This window comes from Notechis scutatus, chromosome 1, assembly GCF_049901735.1.
Source record: "Notechis scutatus isolate UNSWTSFEM ecotype Mainland chromosome 1, rNotScu1.2, whole genome shotgun sequence".
Taxonomy (NCBI): domain Eukaryota; kingdom Metazoa; phylum Chordata; class Lepidosauria; order Squamata; family Elapidae; genus Notechis; species Notechis scutatus.
The window spans coordinates 212811606-212836344 of NC_142009.1; the positions used below are offsets into that span (position 1 = coordinate 212811606).

Sequence of the window (24739 nt, forward strand, 5' to 3'; positions counted from 1 at the left end):
ATATGTTAGAGTAGGAAAAAAGCCCACTCTAGAGTCCACTACAGTAATTTTCTTGTCAATGTGTAAAAGATTTCTGGGTAGAGACTACATTTAGAAATTCTGTCAGCCAAAAGTTGATGACCAGTATTAGGGAAAGTGTGACAATAACATAATGCAGAAATGCCTCCAAACATCTTCTGAGCAACTAAATAGTAGATAGTACTATTTAAAAGTAAAGTAGGATAAGTGAATATTACTAATTTGAGTAACTTAAAATTTTAGTTGCTTTTGAGTGTATAAAGTTAACCATTCACACACACACTTTATTTTTACAAAAGGATTTTTTTCTAATATAACTATTGTATACTCATTTCTGTTTTTCTCAAACTTTGAACTGTTCCCCCACTTTCTGGCCTACTTTTACCTTTTCACATTAACAGAAGTTATTCTTAGAAATCTCTTCACAAAATAATGAAAAGTCAATAAAAGAAAATCTGTCAAGAAAGACCTTCAAGGACTGATTTAATTTACCTTGAATCTTTCAGAAGAGCAGGAGTTGGTAATCCTCAATCCAATTTGCCAGGAGCTCTACCCTGAAACTGTCAAATTAGTCTCTTTGTATAATTAAAAAGAAAGCCAAAAGTACCTAAGAATACAGAACTAATTTCTGAGGTCAATGTGATAATTGTATTCTGAATGAATACAGTTTTCCTAAGGGGGGAAAAAACAGACACATATGCATACTGTTCAAACAGTGACCATTTCTTTCTTTGTATCAGGAAAAAGGAAAAGAAAAAAAAAGATATCACTATTTGGACATAGCGTAGTTTTATTTTATTTTTTTTAAAAAATAATAATTATTGTTTCTTTTTATTCTTTCCAACCTAGTGGGCATCTAGAAATAATAATTTATTAAAGTTATATTCCACCTGACTCTCAACAATTCTGGATTATGTAAAAGAAGTCAAGATTCTGCCTGTCCCTCAACATGGTAACTTTCCAAAAATTGAAGAGAACAAAGCTAATTTTGATGCATAGGAAGATGCTGTCAAAGGAAAGATTGTATATGCAATTGAGCTTGTTCAGGTTGGGAACTGGGAAAAAAGAATCGTCTATAGGGAAGTGTTTAGTAATGTTTCCAACTATCCAGTTTAAGCTCCTCCCTTTTTTAAACATCATCTTTCCTGATAACATGGTTTAGAAGGAGGCCAGTAGGAAAAGAATTCCAGAGAGCATGTTTTGCATGCTTATGCTGCCTGTTATTCAACAACTTTGCAGTTCTGTTATTAAAATTACTTAACAAAAATGTGAATAGAATTACCAAACATTCAATAATAATTATAAACAGAAAATTTTGTAGAGTAATTTTATGTAGCATTTGGATGAGGTGGGTGTCTAATACTTCAAAAGAGAAAGATAATGAGAACTGAAATGGTTGAACTACTAGAAAACCTCCAAGATCTCTGCCCACTCTGTTATTCTGTTATTATTATTAATGGAACATAGGTTTGAGCAATGGCATGAAATTGAAATGAACAAGATAGAATTGAACAGAGAGAAATGTCAATCTGCATCAAGGTTAAATATACAATATAAAAATGTTGAGATTTGGCTTGGCAGTAAAATATGAGAAAGGCAGGGGTGGGATTCTACCAGTTCATACCTATTCACTAGAACTGGTTGTTAACATTCTAAGCAGTTCAAAGAACCAGTTGTTAGAAGAAATTACTGGCCTAATCCTGTAAGGAAGGCAGAAAGGAAACATTCTGGTGTTGCTGACAGAAACTGCCTCTCCGTTAATCCTTAATACATTCTTGGCAGGACTAGACTTCCTGTCTCAGGAACTTCTCTGGAGTTTTTTTTCCCTCCTTTGTTGGTACTTTGCTTGTATGGAGTGACCATTCAAAGTTACAATGGCACTGAAAAAAGTGACTTATGACCATTTTTCATACTTACGACTGTTGCAGCATCTCCACAGTCATGAGAGGCCAGGTGAAGAGATGCATGCCTCATTGTGAGTGATATTGAGTTGGCCATGCCCAGCCAATAACATGACCACCAAGCCACATTCACCCAGTCACATGACCACCAAGCCCACCACCTAAGCCATGCCCACAGAACCGGTTGTTAAAAATTTGAATCCCACCCTGGAGAAAGGGATCTGGTATCCTTGCTGACCACAATTTAAACCTGTGCCAGAACTCTGATGCGTTTTCTAAAAAGGCAAATGCTATCTTGGATGTGATTTTAAAAGAGTATGTTTCCTCCACAAGTGCTTAGAACTAAAATAAGTGTAGTTTTGCTACACTATTGTATTTTCAAAAATAGAGTTAAAAATAACCAACAGCATAAGAGACTGGGTTTAAGTATACTTGATGCATGATTTTCTGTTTGTTTTTGAAGTATGTTGTTATAGAAGATAGGATCAATGCAAACAAAAAGCCATTTGTAACCATTCTCAAAATATGCAAGCAAGACTTGAAAACATACTAAATCATAAAATTTAAATCATGATAATATGGCCAGCTGATAACATCATTAGATATATATATATATATATTTTTGGTCTCTAGAATTTCCATATTCTGGACTAGAAAGTTACTGTGAAAAAGTTGTTTGAGAAACCAGAGACTATAATGGCATTAATTGGAAAGCACAAAGAGAACAATGTCTGTGTGCTGAGTGGTGGTTCTTTTAAAATTTCTGGGGGGAAAAATCCAAGGAAATTCAGAGAAGGTGAATACTGCCTTTGACTTGTAAGAATCAGAAATGATTATATTGCTTTAAGGTACAGATAAAATTGATTTGCATCAATGGCAAGGAAATATTTTAATTCTGATGTGAGATATTAGCATTATAATTTAATGGAACTGTAATAACTGTTCAGTATTAGCAATATGAGTGTCAGCGTATCCTTCATTATGACAGTGTGCTATGGGATACTTATTTATCCTTCAATCAACATTTGAGTCTTCATCATTGTTGGCAAGATTGTAGTTAAATTAATGGATAACAAATGTTTCCTGTGATACATTTGTGGAAAAGCAGATTGTTGGATTTCCCCCCAAAGATGCTTACAGCAACAGCATTCAAGAGAAACAACATAAAATGGAGGAAGATACAAGGAATCAGTTAATATTATAGTTTCCTCAAATAGAAATTTTGGGAGAAGATGTTTGTTAGCAGTGACCCATCCTGTGTTTGTTCATCTTTGATGGATCATAATTTTCTTGCATGGATTTTGCTCTTGCAAGATTTTTTTTTCTTGAAACTCAACTTATAACCACAATTGAGCCCAAAATTTCCCATACTAAGCAAGACAGTTGTTAACTGACTTTTGCCCCATTTCTAACCACAATTGTTAAGTGAATACGTGGTCATTATGCAAATCTGGCTCCCCCCCACCTTGCTTAGTGGAAGCCACTTGGGAAAATTTCAAATGGTGATCACATGACCATGGGAGAGTGTAACATGCCCGTTGCCAATTACTTGAATTTTGATCATGTGACCATGAGGATGATATAATAAGTGTGAAAAATGGTTCTGAAGTACAAATCCAATAAGGAAAATGCTTCTTACACTTGTCTGCAGTTTTTGTCTGCAGCCTTGAAATAAATAGGCATGAAATTGACCAGAATTTTGCCATTTTCACTCTTCTCTTCAGTGGAGGACAAGCAGGCATGCACAGCCTCCAGGCAGGTTTATGACAATTCACCATGGCCAACTTGCCATAGGACAACTTACTGCGGGACAAGAGTTGCACTAATATCAAAGATATAGTGGAATAGAATAATTAAAGAAAGGATCGAAAGGAGGGACAGAATGAAATGAGAATGGCAAAAATTAAAATAATGTTTATTTCTTTCAAATAACTAAATAAAATTGTTAAATTGTCCTGCAGCAAGTTGTCCTGCAGTGAGTTGGCTGTGGCGAGTTGTCCCATCCCCCCTCTAAGCAACTGGATTTCTTTTCCTTTCCATTTTATGTAGTGCAGGATTTTTGTTGCTCCCAAATCAGCCATTCATACTTCAGAAAATTCTTTGCAATCTTTGAACAGGCAATGTTAAAGAAATACTCTTATCCTAAAATAGACCAGCTCATATGCTTCAGATGTGATTTAACAAGTCTATCCTCTACAAGGTGGGCTTGTTATGAGATTTAAATGGTCCATTGAATTGTTGCACCACTTTCAGAGCATGGCTTCTCCATAGCCACCCTGACCTCTTGTAAGAACCTCCTACTTTAAGTCCAGGGAAAGAGAGAGGAATACCATTTTAGCCTCCCCACAAAACCCATAGAGGTCTAGTTTTTCTTCTAGACAGTGGACTCAGTTGAATCAGCATTAGGAATATGTGTTGCTATGGTGTCTAATTAGGAAGCATATGATATATTTTATACTGATTTTAGTGATTTTTTCTGTAAGTTGTTTGAGATTTTGCAAGCTCTATAAAAAAATAATAATAATTACGCCTTGTTTTGTACATTTTTAAGCTGGCAGAAGCAAATCTCATAGATCATATTTATTGTTCAATGCTCAGATTCATTTGAATGGGCAATAAACCTTATAAAATAAAGTAAGGAGGTAAATATTGATCCATGCATTTTGAAATGAACAATGCAAGTCTTGGAAATCTGAAACTAATCAAAAATTCCTTTTATTGGAAAGAAACTGGCATGGTGTTCTATTGTTTTCATGTGCTTTGACCTCCAGCTAAAATTATTTTTAGACAAGCATTCTGTCATCAAGACAAAAGTAGGTTTATACGTTTCAAAAGTAAGTACAAGATTCAACCATCCTAACTTTCATGCCCTTTTTTGAATTATTCCCTTTCTTCGCCAACTGGAATCAATACAAGAGAGTTATTTGCTTCACCCTGATAGCATAAATAGCATCAATAACATACCTACTCACTGTGTTTTTGCTTATCATTCATTCTTCTTAGAAGCCGGTGTTTCTATTTGTGTTTTAGCCTACTAGAAAAGATATCTACTGGTCTTTTGCTATCACTGCAACAAAAAAAAAAAAAAAAAAAACACCCACATAATATCTACAAAAAAGTTTAACTGGGAAATTATATTATGCATGCCACATTATTAAATACCAAACAAGAAAAAATCATAATTTATTTTAAAAAGGTAATGCTGGAAAGGTTCCTTCATGTGTCAATGAAGATTCTCTATGGAGATTGTCAGTCACCCAGGTCATGGCTGTCCCAATGGTGCTTTTTCAAAAGACAACTGGACTTTGTTTTTTCCTTGAAGAGGTTTTGCTTCTCCAAGAAGCTTCTTTTGTAGTCTATTGAACTAACAGATAACAGATAATCAGAGTTGGAAGGGACCTTGTAGGTCATCTAGTCCAACACCCCCATCCAAGCGGGAGACCCTACACCATTTCTGACAAATGGCAGTCCAATCTCTTCTTGAAAGTCTCAAGTGATGGCACTCCCACAACTTCCAAGGGCAAGCTGTTCCATTGGTTGATTGTTCTCACTGTCAGTAAAGAAGCTTCTTGGAGGAGAAGTGAAATGTCTGCCATTTGAACAATGTTGCCATTTGAAAAAGCACCTTTGGGATGAAGATTCTCAGTCATCCAGACAGTCATCTGGAAGTTGAGTCCTGGTAACTGAACTTATTTTCATGTTGGTTTGAGACATTTCACAACCCAATCAAGCAGCTTCTTCAGTTTGAACAAGCTGGTTAGGGGAATCTGAGTAGAGTAGAATACAAGTAGAATCTGAGGTTGATGCGGTAATACTCCTAAGAATTTTAGGAGTTGACACTTCCCAACTCCTCTCAGCCAAATCAGACCTAACTAACTTGTTCAGACTGAAGAAGCTGATTGGACGGGCAGTGAAACATCTCAACTCAAAAAGAAAATAGGTCCAGTTGCCATGACTCAACTTCCAGACATTCCTTCAGAACATATAGCACTGAATAGATAATCTGTAAGCAAATGTGGACTGATGACGGGGTCAGCTTAGTCATAATTATTACTATAAATCTATAAGTTTGGTATTAAATAAGTTGCTATTCCATGAAGTCTGTGTTGCAAAAGGGTTTACTGGCTAGAATTTACTTTTCCTTTCACTGGCTGACATGACAGATAGACATGTTGGGTTAGTAGAACCTAAAATCTTTTTGTGTTTTTTGATGTGGTTGCATTGAAAGATTAATTTTGAAAGCATCATTTAGCAATAGAGTACTAAGTATCTAATTTTTCCATCTACCTGTACATTAATCTGCTTAAAGCTTCTCTTTTCCAAACCATATTATATACATGGTAACATACAATATAGTGTAGAGAGTGGGAAGAATACTATGCCTATTTAAGAATTATTATTTGTCTCCTTGGTTGCAAATTTCAGTTTTCAAATCTTTTCTTTTCTTTCATGATAATATTACTGTGAGATTATTATGACCAACCTTTCCCATATTCTTTAAATTCTAGACTAAATGTTACCAATTAATTGTTTATTATCCTGTTTTATAAGATTATTATTTTGTTTGTTTTTCTTCTGCTGAAAACATACATATATTCTTATATCTGTCTATCAGATGTGATAGTTACAAGAGGAAGAATGTGATCCAGGACTAACAATAGACAATATTTATTGCCTAGGGCAGAATATATTGCCCTCTGAAACCAAAGGAGTAATGACGATAGTGTTTTGTGACTTCCGATATCAAGATAAAAGTTTATTTTGAAAATGTAACGACTCAAATAATGCTGTCTCATTTTTCCCTTATAACTAAGGAATGTGGGACTGCACTGTTAATAACAGAAGAGTACCAATTAAAGTCCATCATTTTGCTCTGTAATTGCTATCTTTTCTTTGTTTAAAAGCTACATTGGCTTCGGCAGAGTTGAATTATACTAAATCCTCTTCTCACTATAAGTTCATAAAGCATGCATAATTAGTATCTTCAGGCACAGACTTGGTAAATGTCAGCTTTGTGGGGCAACTTTGTCATATTAGGATTAAGCTTTCCTGAAATCATTGGGACTTAATTTATATTATTTACATAGACTCTGGTTTTAGTTAAAGATTATGCTTTCAAACTACACTTATAATCACAAATCCATTTTTTTTCAGTGATGCTTTAAAATATTTCATTTAAGAAATCTGTCATACTCTATGCCAGATATCTATCTTTTTTAACAATTTGATGAAACCACTGGGAGAATTAATCCACCATCACAAGATAAGGGTTACATCTTTAGCTTCAGAAAATGTAATGGATCTATTGATTTGGTATATGGAGGCTTTTAAAGTTTGAAGCAGGCTGAGATAGAAATCCTGAGATAGAATATGCACTTTTTTTTTCTGGAACCATCAAGTTTATTAGAAGCTTTGGCTCTGGATGGGATTGTACTCTCCCTCAATGAGCAAATCCCTGACCTGGCCTCATAGCTCTTATTCAAACAATGGAGGTTGTGGCCATGGTTACTTTATCCCAGGGGTTCCCAAACTTGGCAACTTTAAAACTTGTGGACTTCAACTCCCAGAATTCCTCAGCCAGCTCTGCTGGCAGAGAAATTCTGGGAATTGAAATCCACAAGTTGTTAAAGTTGTCAAGTTTGGAGACCTCTGCTTTATCCAATTTTAACAGTATACAAGATATAACTGTTCTTGGAGTACTTGGAGTAGTTCTTTGGCTACTAAAATTCTTTCTTCTTCCCTTTGAAGGTGATTTTGAAACTTAAATTGGTAGTGAACATGCTGGCCCATGTACTCGTGAGCAGAAGTCAGTTCAATAGAATAGCATCTCTTTATCAGTTATTACACTAGATATTTGCCGGATAAAATATTGCTTATCATCTAACCTACATGTCTGCATCTTGAAGATGTTTTGCATATCTTTATCGTTAGTGAAATGTATCTTCTGAATCTTGTACAGAAGATGTTATGCAATGATTATGCATATATCATGCACATGCATGAGATATGAGAATCCAGCAAGGGAACTACACACATCATTCATACGTAGCCGAATGCTGATTTTACATCACATGTGCAGTAGTTCTGAGAACATACACAATTGTTTTACTAATCAGCATGCCGTCTTAAGTGGATTATGAGCAGATTATTTTTTTATTTTGCTTGCTTCACCATTCATGTCTTGTATAAAACAAAATATGAGTGTTCAAAGGGTAGCTTACTTGAAAACATCATAAAACATAAATGGTATTAATTAAGAATGAAGGTGAATGTACGTGTCCCAGGATAATATAGGTCAGTCACCCCCTCTGGCTCCAGGGTCTGACCCAGATTGGATCCTAAGGCATTAATTAATTTCATTAAGATTTCTATCTTTTATTTTCCCCCAATATTCCCCAAATATGAATCTTCCCTGGATGTTATTTCCTTTTTTTTTTAATTTTTATCCAATCCAAATTTATTCCATTTTTAATTATTAATTCCCTTTCTACTATAAGGTAGGTAAAGCCATGTTTGCTTGAAAGTTAAATTCCTTGGTCTTTGACTCAAATCTTGTGAGCTTTGTTCAAAGCACCAAAGACAAAACAAAACAAAAAAGCTATAAGATTAGTTAATGCCATGTTAAACTCAACCGTTTATTTCTGTATAGTTTAAAAACTTTTTTCTTCACTGTTCCCATAAGGGATAAGCAGTGGTTAATGTTATGCTATGAAATAAATAGTATTTTAGAAGGATTATCTAATGCTTTCTCCATAATTTAGACTACAAAAATTATTAATTTGAACATGTATGACAATTTTTTTTGTCTCTGGTATTTTGGTATGTACAGTGATGAAGTTCCAGGCAGTCAGTTGGTTACAGATAAGTTTCACATCGACTGGGATTCTGTGCTTGTCAACTCTGATAATGTCATCATAGCTCAGTTTGATGGAAGAGGGAGTGGATTTCAAGGACTCAAGATTTTGCAAGAGGTTCACCATTCACTAGGATCAGTGGAAGTGAAGGACCAGATAGCAGCCGTAGAGTACGTATGTGCAAAATTTTAATCCATTTTTAAAAATTCTTTCTTTTGATATCACAGATAGAAAAGCATTGTGTTTTATATCTGTACCGTATTGGGTTAATGGAATTTCTGCACTATTTCAGAGGAATAAAGTTCAATAAACCATCAAATCTGCTTTTAGGTTTAGTCTAACTTAGGGTTGTCAAACTCAAGGCCCATGAGCTGGATCTGGCCTGCAGGGTGCTTAAATCTGGTCTGTGGGGCCAGCCTGGAAATAGCAAGGGACCAGCCCATGGCACTAGTGAAAACTGGGTGTGGGGGCCATGTGTGGCCTCCCATGCCCCATTTTGGCTGGTAGGATGCTGCAGAAAGCTGTCCAGGCCAAAAATTGGGTGGGGTGTGGGGCTGCGCATGGGTACCTCATGCCCTGGTTTGGCTGGCAAAGTGCTGCAGGAGGCCATCCGTCCCATCTCCCCCTCCCAGTCAGCCCGCCGAGGAAACTTACAATGCTGATCCAGCCCTTGATGAAATCCAGTTTGACACCCCTGGTCTAACCAGTCTGTAGTCACTAATTGACATTTTTGCTAGAAAAGTATTGCATGATATGGAATCCATTCCAGATATTGTATATAATTGAAATACAATAAACTACTTCTAAATCCCATAGATATACTGAATAGATGATCTATTATCAAACATATGATGTTGGTCCTGCTGCAACAAAACTAAATCTATTTTAGTGCCTTAAAATGATTTATTGTTAGTTGTGATTGCTGTCTTTTGACAAATGTTGTCATTTTTAAAAAAATATGTATATTAGATCTGGTCCTGTTTTCAACCTATAGATATATGGATGAATTGAATAATTGCATGTGATTTAAAAACAGGGGTTAAACCAGGGGTGGGATTCTACCAGTTCGCACCTATTCGCTGGAACCGGATGTCAATATTCTAAGCAGTTCAGAGAACCAGTTGTTAGAAAAAATTACTAATCCTAATCCTGTAAGGAAGGCAGGAAGGAAACATTCTGGTGTTGCTTACAGAAACTGCCTCTCCGTTAACCCTTATTACATTCTTAGAAGGACTAGACTTCCTGTCTCAGGAACTTCTCTGGAGTTTTTTTCCCCTCCTTTGTTGGTACTTTGCTTGTATGGAGTGACCATTCAAAGTTACAATGGCACTGAAAAAAGTGACTTATGACCATTTTTCATACTTACGACTGTTGCAGCATCCACACAGTCATGAGAGGCCAGGCGAGGAAATGCCTCGATAATATTGAGTTGGCCACACCCAGCCAATAACATGACCACCAAGCCACGTCCACCCAGTCACATGACCACCAAGCCATGCCCACCAACTAAGCCACGCTCACAGAACCGGTTGTTAAAAAATTTGAATCCCACCCCTGTGTTAAACATTTCTGCACTATAGGCACTCTCTTCATCTTCTTGTCAGACTTAATTTATGGATTTATCATAGCCAGCCTTATATTAAGTAGTCCCTTACTACACCTTCTTAATTCCAAGACATTGCTTTGAGGACAAAGCATTTAGCAGGTTTGATCTTTAAAGTAACTTCCTGCCTTCAGATGTTGTGGAGGGAGTGTACCATTTGCAGTGTTAAAAAAAATGTAGGATTAATTTCCCAAGTAATCTTGTTCTTTGTCCTAAGGGATTGGAGTGTTGAAAGCACCAGGAGAATACTAAGATCAAAAAAACTGCTTTGTGTTTGCTACAGGGAGGTCCTAAGCAGATTCAAACAGTGCATGCTGTTTATACTACTCAGTTTTATCTTAATAAAACATATAAACGCAGCCAGTGTACTGCAATACTTTATAGTTTTATTATATTTTTAATCGAATCCCATGCTGGGGTAGCTATTGCAATTACCTAGGGTCAAAATAGCTATTTACACCATATCTGATTAATGTCTTATATGATGGAATTCACAGTTTTGAAGATAGTGACAATTTAGCAGTCTAATTCAATCAAGAAGGAATTTATACTCCAGTGCACCAGGTAGAGAAGTAGGTGGATAAGCAGAAGACAAACAAATAGACAAGCACATATATTCTTTACATACAGAAAAAACTTTGCCCAAGCATGGGGTGGTGTTTTTTTTTTTTTTTTTTTTGGTAATGTTACCTTCTCTATTACAGATATTTGCTGAAGCAATCATTTATTGATGGCAACAGACTGAGCATCTTTGGCAAGGTAATTTTATTAAATGAATAAGATGTTGCAACCTGTCAATAGAATGCTGTACATTTTTGAAGCTTTTACCATTTAGTTATTTAATTAGCTTCAACTAATTGTAGGAAAAATAATTTTGGTGATACTCTGCTTTTACATTCAAGTTTTCTTAAATGAGTCTGATTATTTGGATTAATTTAGTCTGCTCATGTGAATTTGGCACAAAATCTACTTGAGAATCCTGGTTCAAAATATCAAGAAATAAATACGAGACAGAGTTGGAAAGTGTTATTTTGGTTTTGGCTATCTTAGCAGATTTTTTGACTAATAACCATGGTGTACTTTAAAAGTGTCTTTATGTTGTTGCTGTGTGCTGTAAAGGTCAGATTCTGAAAAAAAAACTGTTTTTAGAAAGTAAAGGAGTTTCTGGAAGAAGAAGTGACAGACTGAACACAGCTCTTCAAAAAAGTGGAGCCAATGAACACAACCATCTCTTTGAAACTCTCCAGACAAAAAGAGGATATTGGATTATCCATAAGTGCTCCTCATGAGAAGCTTCCAAGATAGTGGTTTCCAGTATGTTTTGAGCTTGAGAAACAAGGAAATAGCAATCTTGCTCAAACCATGATTGGTGTCTTTAAAAAGACACTATGTTCACATACTTCCTTTTCTAATCACATTCATAAATTGCTTATTATCTCCTTTTCAGCTTTTAGAAATCTTTGGATCAACAAATCTGAAGGTGTAAGTCTGCCTTTAGCCCTTAATGAAAGAACATTTTAACATACAAACCTTTTAAAAAATAATAAACAGCAAAGGTTGATTAAAACTTCAATTTTTGAAATTTTTGAATTTAAGATTTTGGAATGAATTATAAAGAATCTTTCCCATGGGAAAATGATTTTGTTTTGATGTAAAAAAACCACTAAAAGAAACTAATTATTTCAATTTCAAGAAGAGAACACATAAATTTGACTAACAGTTATATAATGGTGCAAAATATTCCAAAACTGGAAATATTGAAGGATATTTTTTGAAAAAATTGAATCAGAAAGTAATGTTAACAATGTCAACAATGATATCTGCCTCTATGGATAGACAGTGTCTAAAAGATGAAGTGGAAGAGGAACAAGGTTTATCTGAAAGACAGCATTCAAAGTGGACTTTAAAAAGATACAATGAGTACAAGAATTACAATGGAAAAGATGCTAAACTGGACAAAAAAATGAAACTGACTTAAGTTTTAATAATTAAAAAGGTTATACAAACAACCAGATAGTAGCCTGGATAATTTTTCTATGTTGGACTTATATAAAAAAAAATAACTAAAGCTTTAAACAGTCTCAAGAGAAGGGACAAAAAAGAAAGAAAAGAAATCAGATTCTAGGACATTATTTTGACAGACTAAAGATCAACATTGTTATAAGTAAAAGGAAGAAAATTGAAGTTAGTTTATTTGATCAAGGTTAAAATAAATATGATATTATATCTGGTAACCCTTAATGAACTTTTGCTGACACCACAACTAAAATAACTATGGTTAATGGATTTGTTTATAAAGTATTTAAGAGATAAGTTATGGGAAGAAAAGATCATTTGTTGTAAGATCAAGGATGTGAAAAGTTTATACTTGTGATGAAGGTTGGGGCAGTTTGGGAAATTTAGGGTCATTGAATTCAGTCATGTCAGAATTGAATTTCATCTGGCAAATCTTGAAAGAAGAATGAATTGCCTAGACTGAAACAAGAAAAGTACAGTCAAAATAAATATCACATGAGAAAATTTCCAGATTTGTGAAAAAAGATCTTAATGGTTTTATGAATGACCTCTGTTCAGTGACCTGTATCCTGGAAATTAAAGTGAATTTCCTAGGTATTTTTCTCAATAAAATTCCATAACCATAAAATGGGAGATTAAGGAGGTACCTTGGGAATAATCCAGTTCAACTCCCTGTCCGGTGTGATAATTTGGTAGTGCACCATTTCAAAAAGAGGGCCATCCCATTTTTGTATAAACATTTACAGTAAGAGAATGTATCATCTCCCAAGTCCATCTGTTTTAGTCAGAGGTTCAGCAGGTTCTGACCAGTTCTGGAGAACCTGTAGCGGAAATTTTGAATAGTTCGGAGAACCGGCAAATATCACCTCTGACTGGAGATCCTTCCCCTGCCACGCCCACCAAGCCATGCCCACAGAACCAGTAGTAAAAAAAATTGAATCCCACCATTGGTTCTAGTATTGAGTAGTTTGTAGCATGTACAAAGTTTCCAGAGGTTCCACTCTGTTTCTTTGTAATTTATTAAATTGTTTCTTCTATTGTCTTTTGAAATTGCTCTGAATAATTCTGTCCTACTTTGTACATATTAAAAGATTACTATCATGTCTTCTTGCAGGCTTTTTCTCCAGGCCTTTCCTCTTTGTTTTCTTTTAATTCCCTTTAAGCCCTTTATCCTGCTGATTGTTCCACCTTGAACATGGTCCAGTTTGTCAATGTCATTCTTAAAATGTAATGCCCTGAACTGCATGCAGTGTTTTAGTTGTGACCTTCCTAATGCAGGTTAGAAAGAAATCACAACTTCTTTTGATAGCAATATTGTACTACTACTCTTGGTGAAACCTAGAATTGACTTAGTGTTTTGTTTTGTCTGGAAGGTTTCATTCAAGCTATGATTCACCAACATATATAAATCATTTTACATGAATTTCTCTTTAAACTTTAAACTTTAAACTCTCCTAAACTTATACTCTTGATTCTTTTTTTCTTATGTAGAAATTTTCATTTTATATGTTTCTTTCTAGTTTCTACCTATTCTTCTCAACTTTCAAAATCCCATTCCATCTTGACAATGTACTGTAAGTTGGTATCTCTTACCAACCATACAGAGCCAAGAGCAAAACCTTGATTAATGCCATTCAACACTACTTTCCAGATTAATATGCAATTTAGCCCCTGCAAAGACCAGATCGCTTTGGTCCTCCCAGTTCTGGGGATTTTCCATTCAGCTCTGAATAGGGTCACATTACCTTACTTGCAACTTGTGTGCAAGCAGGTGAAAGTTATGTACCAGAAGGCCTTTACACAGGTTGAGCTAGTGTACCAGTTGTGCCCATTCCTGGATCAAGAAGCTTTCCCCTGTGGTCACTCATGTTATGATCATGTTGTGATTAGATTATTATAACAGGCTGGTTAAGAATACAGCAGCATGAGCAATGATAAGCAACCCTCATTAGACCCATGTAATACCTCTGCTATGAAATTGTATTAGTTTCTAGTTGGCTTCTGATGCAATTCAAAATGCTGGTTATAACCTATAAAGCCCTACATGGCATAGGGTTTAGTTACCATCTTTTTCCTATGGTGTTTGCATCTTCCTGATCCTATCAGTTAAATAGCACTATTGAAATGAACATCACTTTTGTGGCACCTGTCCAGAAACCTGTACTAAACTTTCCTCAACTTGCCTACCTCCAAGCAATCTCTGAAAAATTGGTTGTGTTCCCAGGCCTAAATGGGTTGAGAAGGCTCCCTTTAATGGTGGATACAGTGGAGTTAAGTTGTGTGTTTCCCATGGGGTTTCCCACCCCATGTCTATTACAGGTAATCATTGGGCTACAACCATTCATTAACAACAGTATTTTCCAGATTCAATTGCCATTTAAACTGATAATTCCTTGTAGGCTTTGTTTTGTGTTGTTTTATATTTTATTGTGTCCTTAGGCTATGATTTCTACCCAGATTCATATGCATGTCATACAGCCAGATATATCATAAATAAGTGAATACAAACAAAATATTTCAGCCAAATTTTGCTGACAATGCTTACAAGTATTAAAAACACACAGAAGCCACAATATATAACTCCTGGTTCCCAGCGTAGATTCAAAGGGCAAATGCAATTTGGACTGTATACATATGCCTAGGCAGCACTTCTCAGGGTTACTTTAACACTGCTACACCTTTTCCCAGGTTCAGCCACAAACTATTGTTAGGATTGAGGTGCTTAAGGGCTCCCACAGGGCTTCTATGTGTACTTGTGTGCACCCAGAACCACACTTTTATAGCCCCAATACAGAAGATTTGTGCAATTACATTTGCCTTGATATTCTTGTACCAAATTAATGGCTTGGAAAAATGTAGCAGTAGTTTGCTATTAAATGTCCTATTAAATTCATATTTTACATGCATAGTCACTTACAGTCCAATGTGCTCTAAGTAACCCCCTTTTTCTACCATCTGTGCATGATATCCTTAGTTAGTCTCTCATTTGTTGTATTCTGTTGCCTCTGGCAGAAATAGATGAGCCAGACAAATGGTTTCACCTGTAGCAAAAATATTTTTACTGCCATGTCAATGTATCTCAGTTTCTCAACCTTCACCGCCAAGTTTTCAGATGCTGATCTTTGCTTCTTTCAGTCATAAGAGGGAGAAAAATTTGAACTTATCTACTCTTTATGTCCTTCTTATTTACAACTCATATAATGAATGCAACCCTGTTCTTGTTCCTTCTTCACCTCCCACCTGTTGTCAGCCCCTCTGCCCAACCCAGACACAAAGGAGGTAATACCATTCAGTTTTAAAAAAAAAAAAATTAATTCCAATATTCAGCAGTAACTTTCAGTTATTATCAATGGTTTGGAGTACATTTCCAAATGTGTGACAATTTCAATTAAGAAATACCTTAGTATTGAATATATTCTTTACAGTATATATTCAACACTAAGAATCATTGCTGTTCCTTGGGAAAATTCCAAAATCCATAGGAAAGTAATACTTTTCTAAGATCAACATGATACAAAACAGAATACAAGCTTTTGTTCAAAACTCTTCATCGGGGAAGATGAAGGTTCAGTAGACATGTATTGCAGCTGTCTTTAATGTATCAGTAGAAATAATCTTTTTAAACAGTTGGCCATGACTCTGTATTATACAGAAGCAGATACATATATAAAATAACTGTATTAGAAATGTGACCTAAATAAAATAGTTAGAATCATAGATGTTCATAGTAATTTAATACATTTTTCTCATTTGCTAATCGCTGCTCTAAAATGCACTAAATATTTAACTGAATTTAATTTATTTGAATATTTATTTGAGTAACTTAGAGTGAGGAAGGAAGAATTGCTTTTTCAGTGAGATGAGCAGAATATAAATTTAAATGAATAAATAAACAAATAAAAACAGTTCTCCAATTCCATCTCGCACAATTACTGATACAACTACTATTCTTTTTAGCAAGAATGGAAGAAGAAAAAAGATGGCATCTGTTTTTTGAAAAACCTACTTCTGGAATAGCCATATCAATTTTAAAATGTCATTTATAATTTTTTATAATGTATTCATATTAATAAATTTATTGTAAATATAAAAAATATTAAATCTGTTCCATGCTTATATTTAACTGAACATCTGTAGTTGAAAATCTACAAGACATGAAAGTATACATTAGATAAAATATTCAGCTGTGAATTAATATATAAAATATACAGTGTTCAGTATTTTACAAAACATTAATTATTTAAAAGAAAAGAGAATACATTTTACATTTTTAGACAGATACTAGAGTTGGCAGACTTGATGTTTATTTTATATTTATATATCTGATTATCATAACTGATTTGTTAATGAAAAACTAATGATTTACTTTCTTGAAATCCCACTGACTGTTCAGAAACATTTATTTATAGCAATCTTGGAACTTTCTGTGTTTACACCAATATATATAATTGTATTATTTGTCTGAGAATGGTGTAAGTAAGTAAAAAGGATCTATAACACAGGTGTCAAACTTGCCATGTCACATTGCCATCACATGATGTTTCAAGGTGTTTTCCCTTTGCAGAGCTGGGATGGATGTGGCCCAGCGGTGGGATTCAAATTTTTTTACTACTGGTTCTGTGGGTGTGTCTTGGTGGGCATGGCAGGGGAAGAATACTGTAAAATCTCCAGTCAGAGGTGGAATTTGCCGGTTCTCCGAACTACTCCAAATTTCCGCTCCCAGTTCTCCAGAACTTGTCAGAACCTGCTGAATAGCACCTCTGGTGTGGCTTGCACCTGATGCACCAGTTTTACACTCCTGATCTATAGTTTTTAAGTATATGCTCATTTTCTACAAGTATGATTTTAACAAACAGAAGAGCATTCCCATATGTGTTTGAGCTGCAACCTTCTCTCAGTCTGAAGCGTTCCGAGTCACACACACAATGTTTCTTCCCCTTGTTAAATTGATTGTCCTAGGTTGGATTAAGCTCATCCTGCTCTGAATATCCATTAGCAACCCAATAGCATCATAGTTCTCTGAATCAAAAACAAGAGGCATGTGATTATTGAATCAGTAGCACTCTCATATCTGTGGTGATATATTAATACTGCGAAGGAGCAAAACAAAAGTGAGGTCAATACTTTTTCAATTGATTTTTTTTTTCATTTCCACTTTCTGGGTTTCTTCCTTCCTGCCCAGTAGACTGCTGAAGGAAAGAATTTATTTTGTTCACTGGTACAAAGTTTTAGAATTAAACTCAGAGCTGTATGGCCACTTCTGATTGCATAAGATAAATAAACATGATTGATTAACATCAGCTTTGTAGTACTCTACATGAATGAATATGATTAAAGAGCTACAGTAATTCATCTTGTGTATGTTTAATAATGGCATACAAGCATTTCAGTAAAATACGGGATATATTATTGGACCTTCTTCAAACTGTATGCTGAAGCAAAGCATCCTCTGTCATATTTTGAAAAAAAATAAATAACTTGATTTGTGCCTACAGAAGGATAAGACAAATCATAGAAATAAATATAAAAGTGGGGACATGGATAAGAAAGAATAGTCTCATCAGGGCAATAATGAGCACATTATAACTCACATCAGTTGTTTCCTAGGGTTATGGAGGTTACCTTGCATCAATGATTCTGAAGTCCAACGAAAAACTTTTCAAGTGTGGAGCTGTGATTGCACCAATTACAGACATGCGACTGTATGGTGAGTGGGTTGTATCATTCAGTTTATTTCACAGGTAGCTCGTTTTCCCTTTCTTTACTGCAGCTGAGACATTATATAATATTAGGAATGCAGGCAGTTCGCTCAGAAGGTGCCTGCTTAAAAAAAAAAAGCAGCACAATCAGGTTTAGTATATATAAATAAATCTGCATTTAAAACGGTGTGTGTGTGTGTGCCCTTAGTGCTTTTCCACTTTTCCATATCACATAGCGATGGCTGCCCCATAACAGAACCCCCAGAAACAGAAGTAATCAAAACCTCTGCATGTTGCTTCCCGCTTTGCCTGCTGATGGGATGGACGTCATTCAGAAGGCTTCAAATGAGATCATGTTGGATGATGAGCCAGGAGATTTTGTTTTCTTCTGAGGATAGTCTGCATCTCCACTGGGTTCCATAGCAAAACTTAAATATTATTGGCCATACCATGTTAATACGCTCTTCCAAAAGTAACTTATTAGTTATTAAGTTTTCCTATTTCCTATGTACAGCATCTGCCTTTTCAGAAAGATACCTGGGCAATCCATCTAAGGAAGAAAACGCTTACCAAGTGAGTAAGAGATGCTATGGTTCTGGATGGGGTGCTGGAGGTATTTGAAATGCAAATCAATCACAAGATGTACGTGTTTTCTCCTTTCCAAAAGGCATCCAGCGTATTTCACAATATTCATGGCTTTAAGGAAGGAAATTTATTAATCACCCATGGGACAGCGGATAGTGAGTATTTATACAAAAGCACTTTCCTAGATGCTGTTTGTCTTCTGCAGAAGTTCAGGGAAGGATAAGCATGAAGCACATTTGTGAGCATATGGGAGCTTTATAATAATTGGTTTTGTCTACCCTTAGAGATCCATTGTGATATTTCATTCATACTTTCCTGCCCAAACAGGTGACACTACTCTTTTGTAGTGTCCAATTGTAGGGACCAATTTGTTCAAACTTTGTGAAATGTAGAGCCTTTGTTGGAAAGCAACATGAATTAATAATAAATTTAATCATCACTTAAATTATTTCTGTTCTGCCACTGGCAAATTGTGTAAGGTAGAACAAAAGTATACAATTTGTAGTACCAATTTGACCTTCTTCATACATTTATAGCTAGATTACTGAAATTTCCTAATTAAGATAGGCTATGTTTTTTTCATGGCTTCCATTCAGCCCTGTGAGTCTGTCTGCAAAATAAATCTTTGCACCGCACCTCTATGTTACTATTTCTTCTCTTTGCTCTTTTCCTTTGGGCTGCCTACCTTTGTATTCATATTCGTTATCTTTTGCAGCTTGTATGCCCATTACAGGCCTGCTTCACAGAGCTATGGAAAGATTGAGCTTTTCATATCTGACACAGGAATTCTATGGGAGGGAGTCATCAAAGGATCATTGTCTCCCACTTCTATATGTTTTCTCTGTATTCAATGCTTCAGGCATTCTTTCTTCTTACATTAGGGGAGATTGCAATAGAAATGCAGTATGTGAAATGGATGAAGTTTAATGATTAGTGTAAGAAATATAAATAATATACAAATGAGTAAGATTCTTCCTGGGCATTTGATGAGGCTACCTGGCTGTAGCTTTGAAGTGAGCTTTTCTGCATTTCTGCATACTAGGTTACATATTTTTTCTTTGTGACCAATGTGGCTGCCTTACCAGGCAGCACTGCCTAAAGTAAACAAGTGCTTAGGCATTCCAGGCAGGAGAGTTGAAAAGTGCACAATACATTTGGAAACTGTTGGATCATTGTAGAAAATAGCAGCCTATCCAGAGTTTTTTCATTTATAGAAGTCCATAGTTATGAAACAAAACAAAAATTCACAATATTTTTCCCCTAATACCATAGAGGATAGATAATAAAAATATATCCAGTGCATTTTACCAAGAAAATTTTCACAAGAATATTTTAGTTTCTTAAACTACTTCCCTAAGATGGAAATTGGAAATTACAAATTAAAGATGAAGGAAGGAAGTGAGGGAGGGAGGGAGGCTTTGATTCTTAATTTTCTAAATTCATCATTTTTCATGCTAAATAGATGCTTTCTTTACCATTCAGCTGTAGCTGTCTCTGAACTTTCAGCATACAAGAAGTATTTCAGTTTTACTAAAATATATTACCTGACATTCAGATTAAATGTTAAGCAAAACTGTGGATTATAACAATAGGCACTTTCCATTATTACAACTAACTTCAGGAATCAAAGAACCTTGTCACCCCATGAAAAGTAAAAGGGACAGTTTTTTAATCTCCATATTTTCAGCAACAGCATCACCAGCTTGTGTTTTGGAGATGAGAGAAGATAATGAGGCAGTAGGGGAAAACGGGCCCAGGAAAATGTTTGATATTTCTGCCTGTGTAAAGACTGAGATCTTATCCTGCTCAAACTCTTCTGTTGTCCTTCTTGGTCAGACTTGAAGATTCATCCCCACCTTGCTTCCAACCACCAAGACTTCCCCTTTCTGTGATCAATTAGATGTAAAGGAGTTAAAATAATTGGTGTAGGTGTATTGCCTCTTATTCATTCCTGTGTGACAATTTTGCAATTTTGCATTTTATGTTTCTGTATGCTTCTAACAAGTAGCTAAAAACCTCTTCAAACAAAACTAGACAGTTCTGGGAATGTATTAATTAAACTTGGGAATGTATTAATCAAACCAAAGTTCATTTGATCAAAATCATATTTAAAAATATACACTTAAAGAAAAATAAAATCAATTTATCTGAAGTGGGCTATTAAATGCAGTTTCTGCCTTCCTCTATATCAGGCATGTCCAATCTGTGACACCTGGGCTGCATGCAGCCCTAGACAGCTAGTAATGTTCAGGTCCACATGACAATACAAATATTAAAAATAAATGCATATGTGGCCCAAGTCATTTGACACCATCCAGGCAAGTCAAAAGACTGGATCATTACTCTCTGTATCATTGTAAAATACCTGTTTACAATGTTTCCAAAATAACATTTTAGAAGGTGGTAGAAAAACTGAAAACGGTATAAAAAAAGGAAAAGTTAGTTTAAAAATTAGGTTATACTTCAGAATTCAGAACCAACTTATCTTTGTTATAATTGCATATGCCAGCACTTACACATTCAAAAATGTTTTGAACCTTGCCAATATTTGAGACATAATACCTCTTATACAATATTCTTCAGAATGTTTTATACACATGATATTCTTCAGAATGTTTTATACACACAATAGCAATATGGTTGAAGTACAGCTATCTTACTTGCAGTTTGAATAGGCATGCCATATAAATACAGTACATACCTGGGAATAAGTTCTGTTGAATTCAGAAGGTTTTCATTCACAACAGATATGGACAGGATTGCATTGAAGATTGTTTAAAGTACCTCACAAATCCATCAACTGAGTTTTTCAGTCAACTAAACTCCCCAAAGAGATACACAATATAAATGAGGATGAGATGTACAGTACTTATAGTCACTCTGCTGTACTTTTCTTATAAAATAAAAACTGTAAAATTTCTAGGAAAGAGTATGATATTATACTTAACAAACAGAAAAACATTTTCACTAACATCTTGACAATGTTGAGCTAATTTGCAGAAACTGTTTGATATTAATAATGCCTTTCACTAACACTTGGATGTTGTTGTCTCACAGCTAAAGTCCATTTTCAGCACTCAGCAGAATTAATTAAACATCTAATAAAAGCCGGAGTGAATTATACTATGCAGGTATGTAATATTTAGGAATGTCATAACTTATGCATCTTTTTAGGTTTAGAATATTTCTTATGCTCTTTGTTGCGTGTATTTAAAATACATCTTTGTCCAGAAAGCCTGGCTGTGTGACTATATATTCCTAACTATAATTTAAATATCTTTGAGAATTATTTTACTCAAATTAGACCCAATAAAAGAGAAAGAAAAAAAATCAATAATTTAAGCAATAGTAAGACCAGAATATAAATTATAAAATGTATATTTAGTTTTTACCAGTTTTTACCACAATTAACACTGAAATAATCTTATACCATACTTTTTAAACTTGAAATATTTGCCTTCATAGCATTCTATATATTTTTCATCAAAATATTTTCCAAGACAAATCTGAGATATGAACAGAATATAATGAGAAATGTCTATTGTACTAATGGACTTCTGCTTATGATGATAGATTAGTAAATAGAGGCAGAAATGTTAAACCGAACAGTGAAAGCAATGTATAGTAGTAGTCTATTGCCTGAAAAACCTCTACATTTGCCACAGATCCAGCAGTAGAATTGTACACAGATTTGGTAAAAATCAGAGTTTCCTGAAATTAAATTGTTTTTGAGCTGGAGACCCATTGCTGTTTGAAAATTGTAATTATTTGGCATCCTGCTTTTAATATTTAGAGGCACAATGATATTTTTCCATGGATTACAATGTATTTCCCTTAAATCTTGAAAATTTAAATAAAGAATGCCATTTTAAACAAAAACATTTAAAAAATTAAATGCTAGAAGTGTTTTGTGCAGGCTGTAAAAAGATGGTTTAAATCAGACCTGGGCATATTACAGGCCCCAGGCCACATCCAACCCTTTGGCTATCCCTGTTCAATTCATATGAGATCAATTGGAATTTAGAAATCAAGCGTAAGTGTGCCATGGGGGTGGGAGAAGAAGCTAAGTTGGGTCCAGTTCCGCACAGTCACCATATGCTCCTTCATTTGACTAATGGCCATGGAAAGGTGAGGAGAGAAATCATTTTCTGCATCTACAAAGCACTCATACCTTACCTGGAGCAGCTGAAGAGTACATGAGATGAGTTTGAGGACATCAATTCAGATACATTGGTTTGGCCCTTCATAATAGTCCCATTTCTCACATAGCCCCTTGGGAAGATTAAACCCCTGGTTTAAATGATAAAATAAATATACTTCAGTTTTGAAATTTAGATGTTTTCAATGAAACCACAATAATTGTCGAGGCATTCATTTTATGTTGATACAAATGAATTTGAAAACTTGTCAACTGGTTTTTTAAAATCTATTTATTTCTACTTTTCCTATCCTAGATCTATCCAGATGAAGGTCATTACATTACATCAGAGAAGAGCAAATATCACCTTTATAGCACAATTCTCAACTTTTTTAGTGCTTGTTTAAAGGAAGAAATACCCATTTTACCACAGGAAGTAGAAGATGATGAATAAGAAATGAAGGATATGACTTGTTTGAGGATTGCTGACTGTAAAAAACAGATTCTTTGGAGCCTGAAGGCAGCCAAAGTTTATAGCAGCGGAGCAGCACATTTTGTGACAATGGGCTAAAAAACCTGGGATTTGAAAACACAAATCCATGTGTGATGAAGGAACAAAATTTATACCTTTGCGGAAGGCCAAAGGTTGGATGCAGTTTTCTGAAAGATATTAATTTTGCATAAGAGTAGAGTTAGTGCATGTTGATTTTGTTACAATTCACTGTTTGTTCAGTATGTAGTTGCTCTGTTTTATTTAGTATGCACATAACTTTTTGATTTCAGGATAATGCACACTTTCATAGGCCGCTAATATTTGGAGAAGGAACCTTCAGTCTAACATTCAACTGTAATTTTAGATTGAATGCATTTTTTCACTGTTAAGCATCAAAATATTGGGGGGAAATGCATTTTAGTTGACCGAAAGACAAATCAGATGAGTAGACTTTAATTATAAATGTCAAGCATTTATACCAACTAAATTAGTAAGCAAAACTGCAGTAGTATATGCCTGGACTTTATATATATACACAAGTCTCCTTCCACAACGGTAATAACAACAAAAAGCGATGTCCACTGTAATAATTTTTTTCAGGCTATAATTGCACCTATGTGTCAATTGACATCAACAACTAAAATAATTCCCCAGTTAAAAGTTGCATATTTTGAGTTACTAAGAAATGTTTTGGTTGTGCTTTTTCTCGTATTGTTTGCAGTATTTTGCTGGTTACCCTCTGATTTTAGAGTACGTTACTTTGTCACTTGTAAATTAGATACATGAATATTAAATTATAGTTTCAGATAAAGAAATTTTATTAACAATGTAATGCCATAGAGTAATACTTTGCTGAGCTATTTTGTAAACCTGTTTTTTTTCCCCACTTTCTTCATACTGGTTGGGATTTCATTTTGAACTTCAGTGGTAGCGTATTGCAGAGCTATCTGTCGGATTTTCTTTTATGCCTCACTGTTCATTGAGTCTGTTACAAGAATGATTTAAACTCAGCTGAATAAGTTGGAAATGATTTGTCTCCATGTAGTTTCAAGAAAGCATCTGATAAATTATTTTTATTTAATTTATTTGTTTAATTTTATTTCATTTAGATGAAAATCCTGTGGTGCATCCATGTATTTATCAAGGTAAATTACACCCTTAAAATGATTCCATGAAATAAACAAACCAGGGAACTTTGGCTATCAAAACATAACTGAGATCAAGTGCTATATTTATTTAATTTTGGAGAACTTTGGGGTATGTATAAGTGGGACAATTCTAATAGTTTAAAGTTCCACTGCTTAATATTTTTTCCAGGGCAGGATTCACTTCAGAAGTCTGATTCATGCAATTTTCAGGGTTTTTCAAAATTTATATTTACCCATTTTTGCCATGCATTGCAACACCTAGATTTAAAGCATACATGCTATTT

The 24739-nt window shown here is 34.8% G+C and overlaps 1 protein-coding gene across 1 annotated transcript in view; it reads left to right on the forward strand.

Annotated features, from left to right (window-relative positions):
- Nucleotides 1–24388, forward strand: part of DPP10 (dipeptidyl peptidase like 10) — a 234574-nt gene extending 210186 nt beyond the window's left edge. The window contains exons 20-26 of the mRNA XM_087950143.1: nt 8749–8943; nt 11081–11135; nt 18000–18099; nt 18606–18664; nt 18759–18831; nt 21734–21807; nt 23131–24388. Coding sequence (XP_087806269.1) covers nt 8749–8943; nt 11081–11135; nt 18000–18099; nt 18606–18664; nt 18759–18831; nt 21734–21807; nt 23131–23268 — 694 coding nt within the window. The 3' untranslated portion in view covers nt 23269–24388. The remainder of the gene's footprint in view (nt 1–8748; nt 8944–11080; nt 11136–17999; nt 18100–18605; nt 18665–18758; nt 18832–21733; nt 21808–23130) is intronic.
- The last annotated feature ends 351 nt before the right edge of the window (nt 24389–24739 follow it).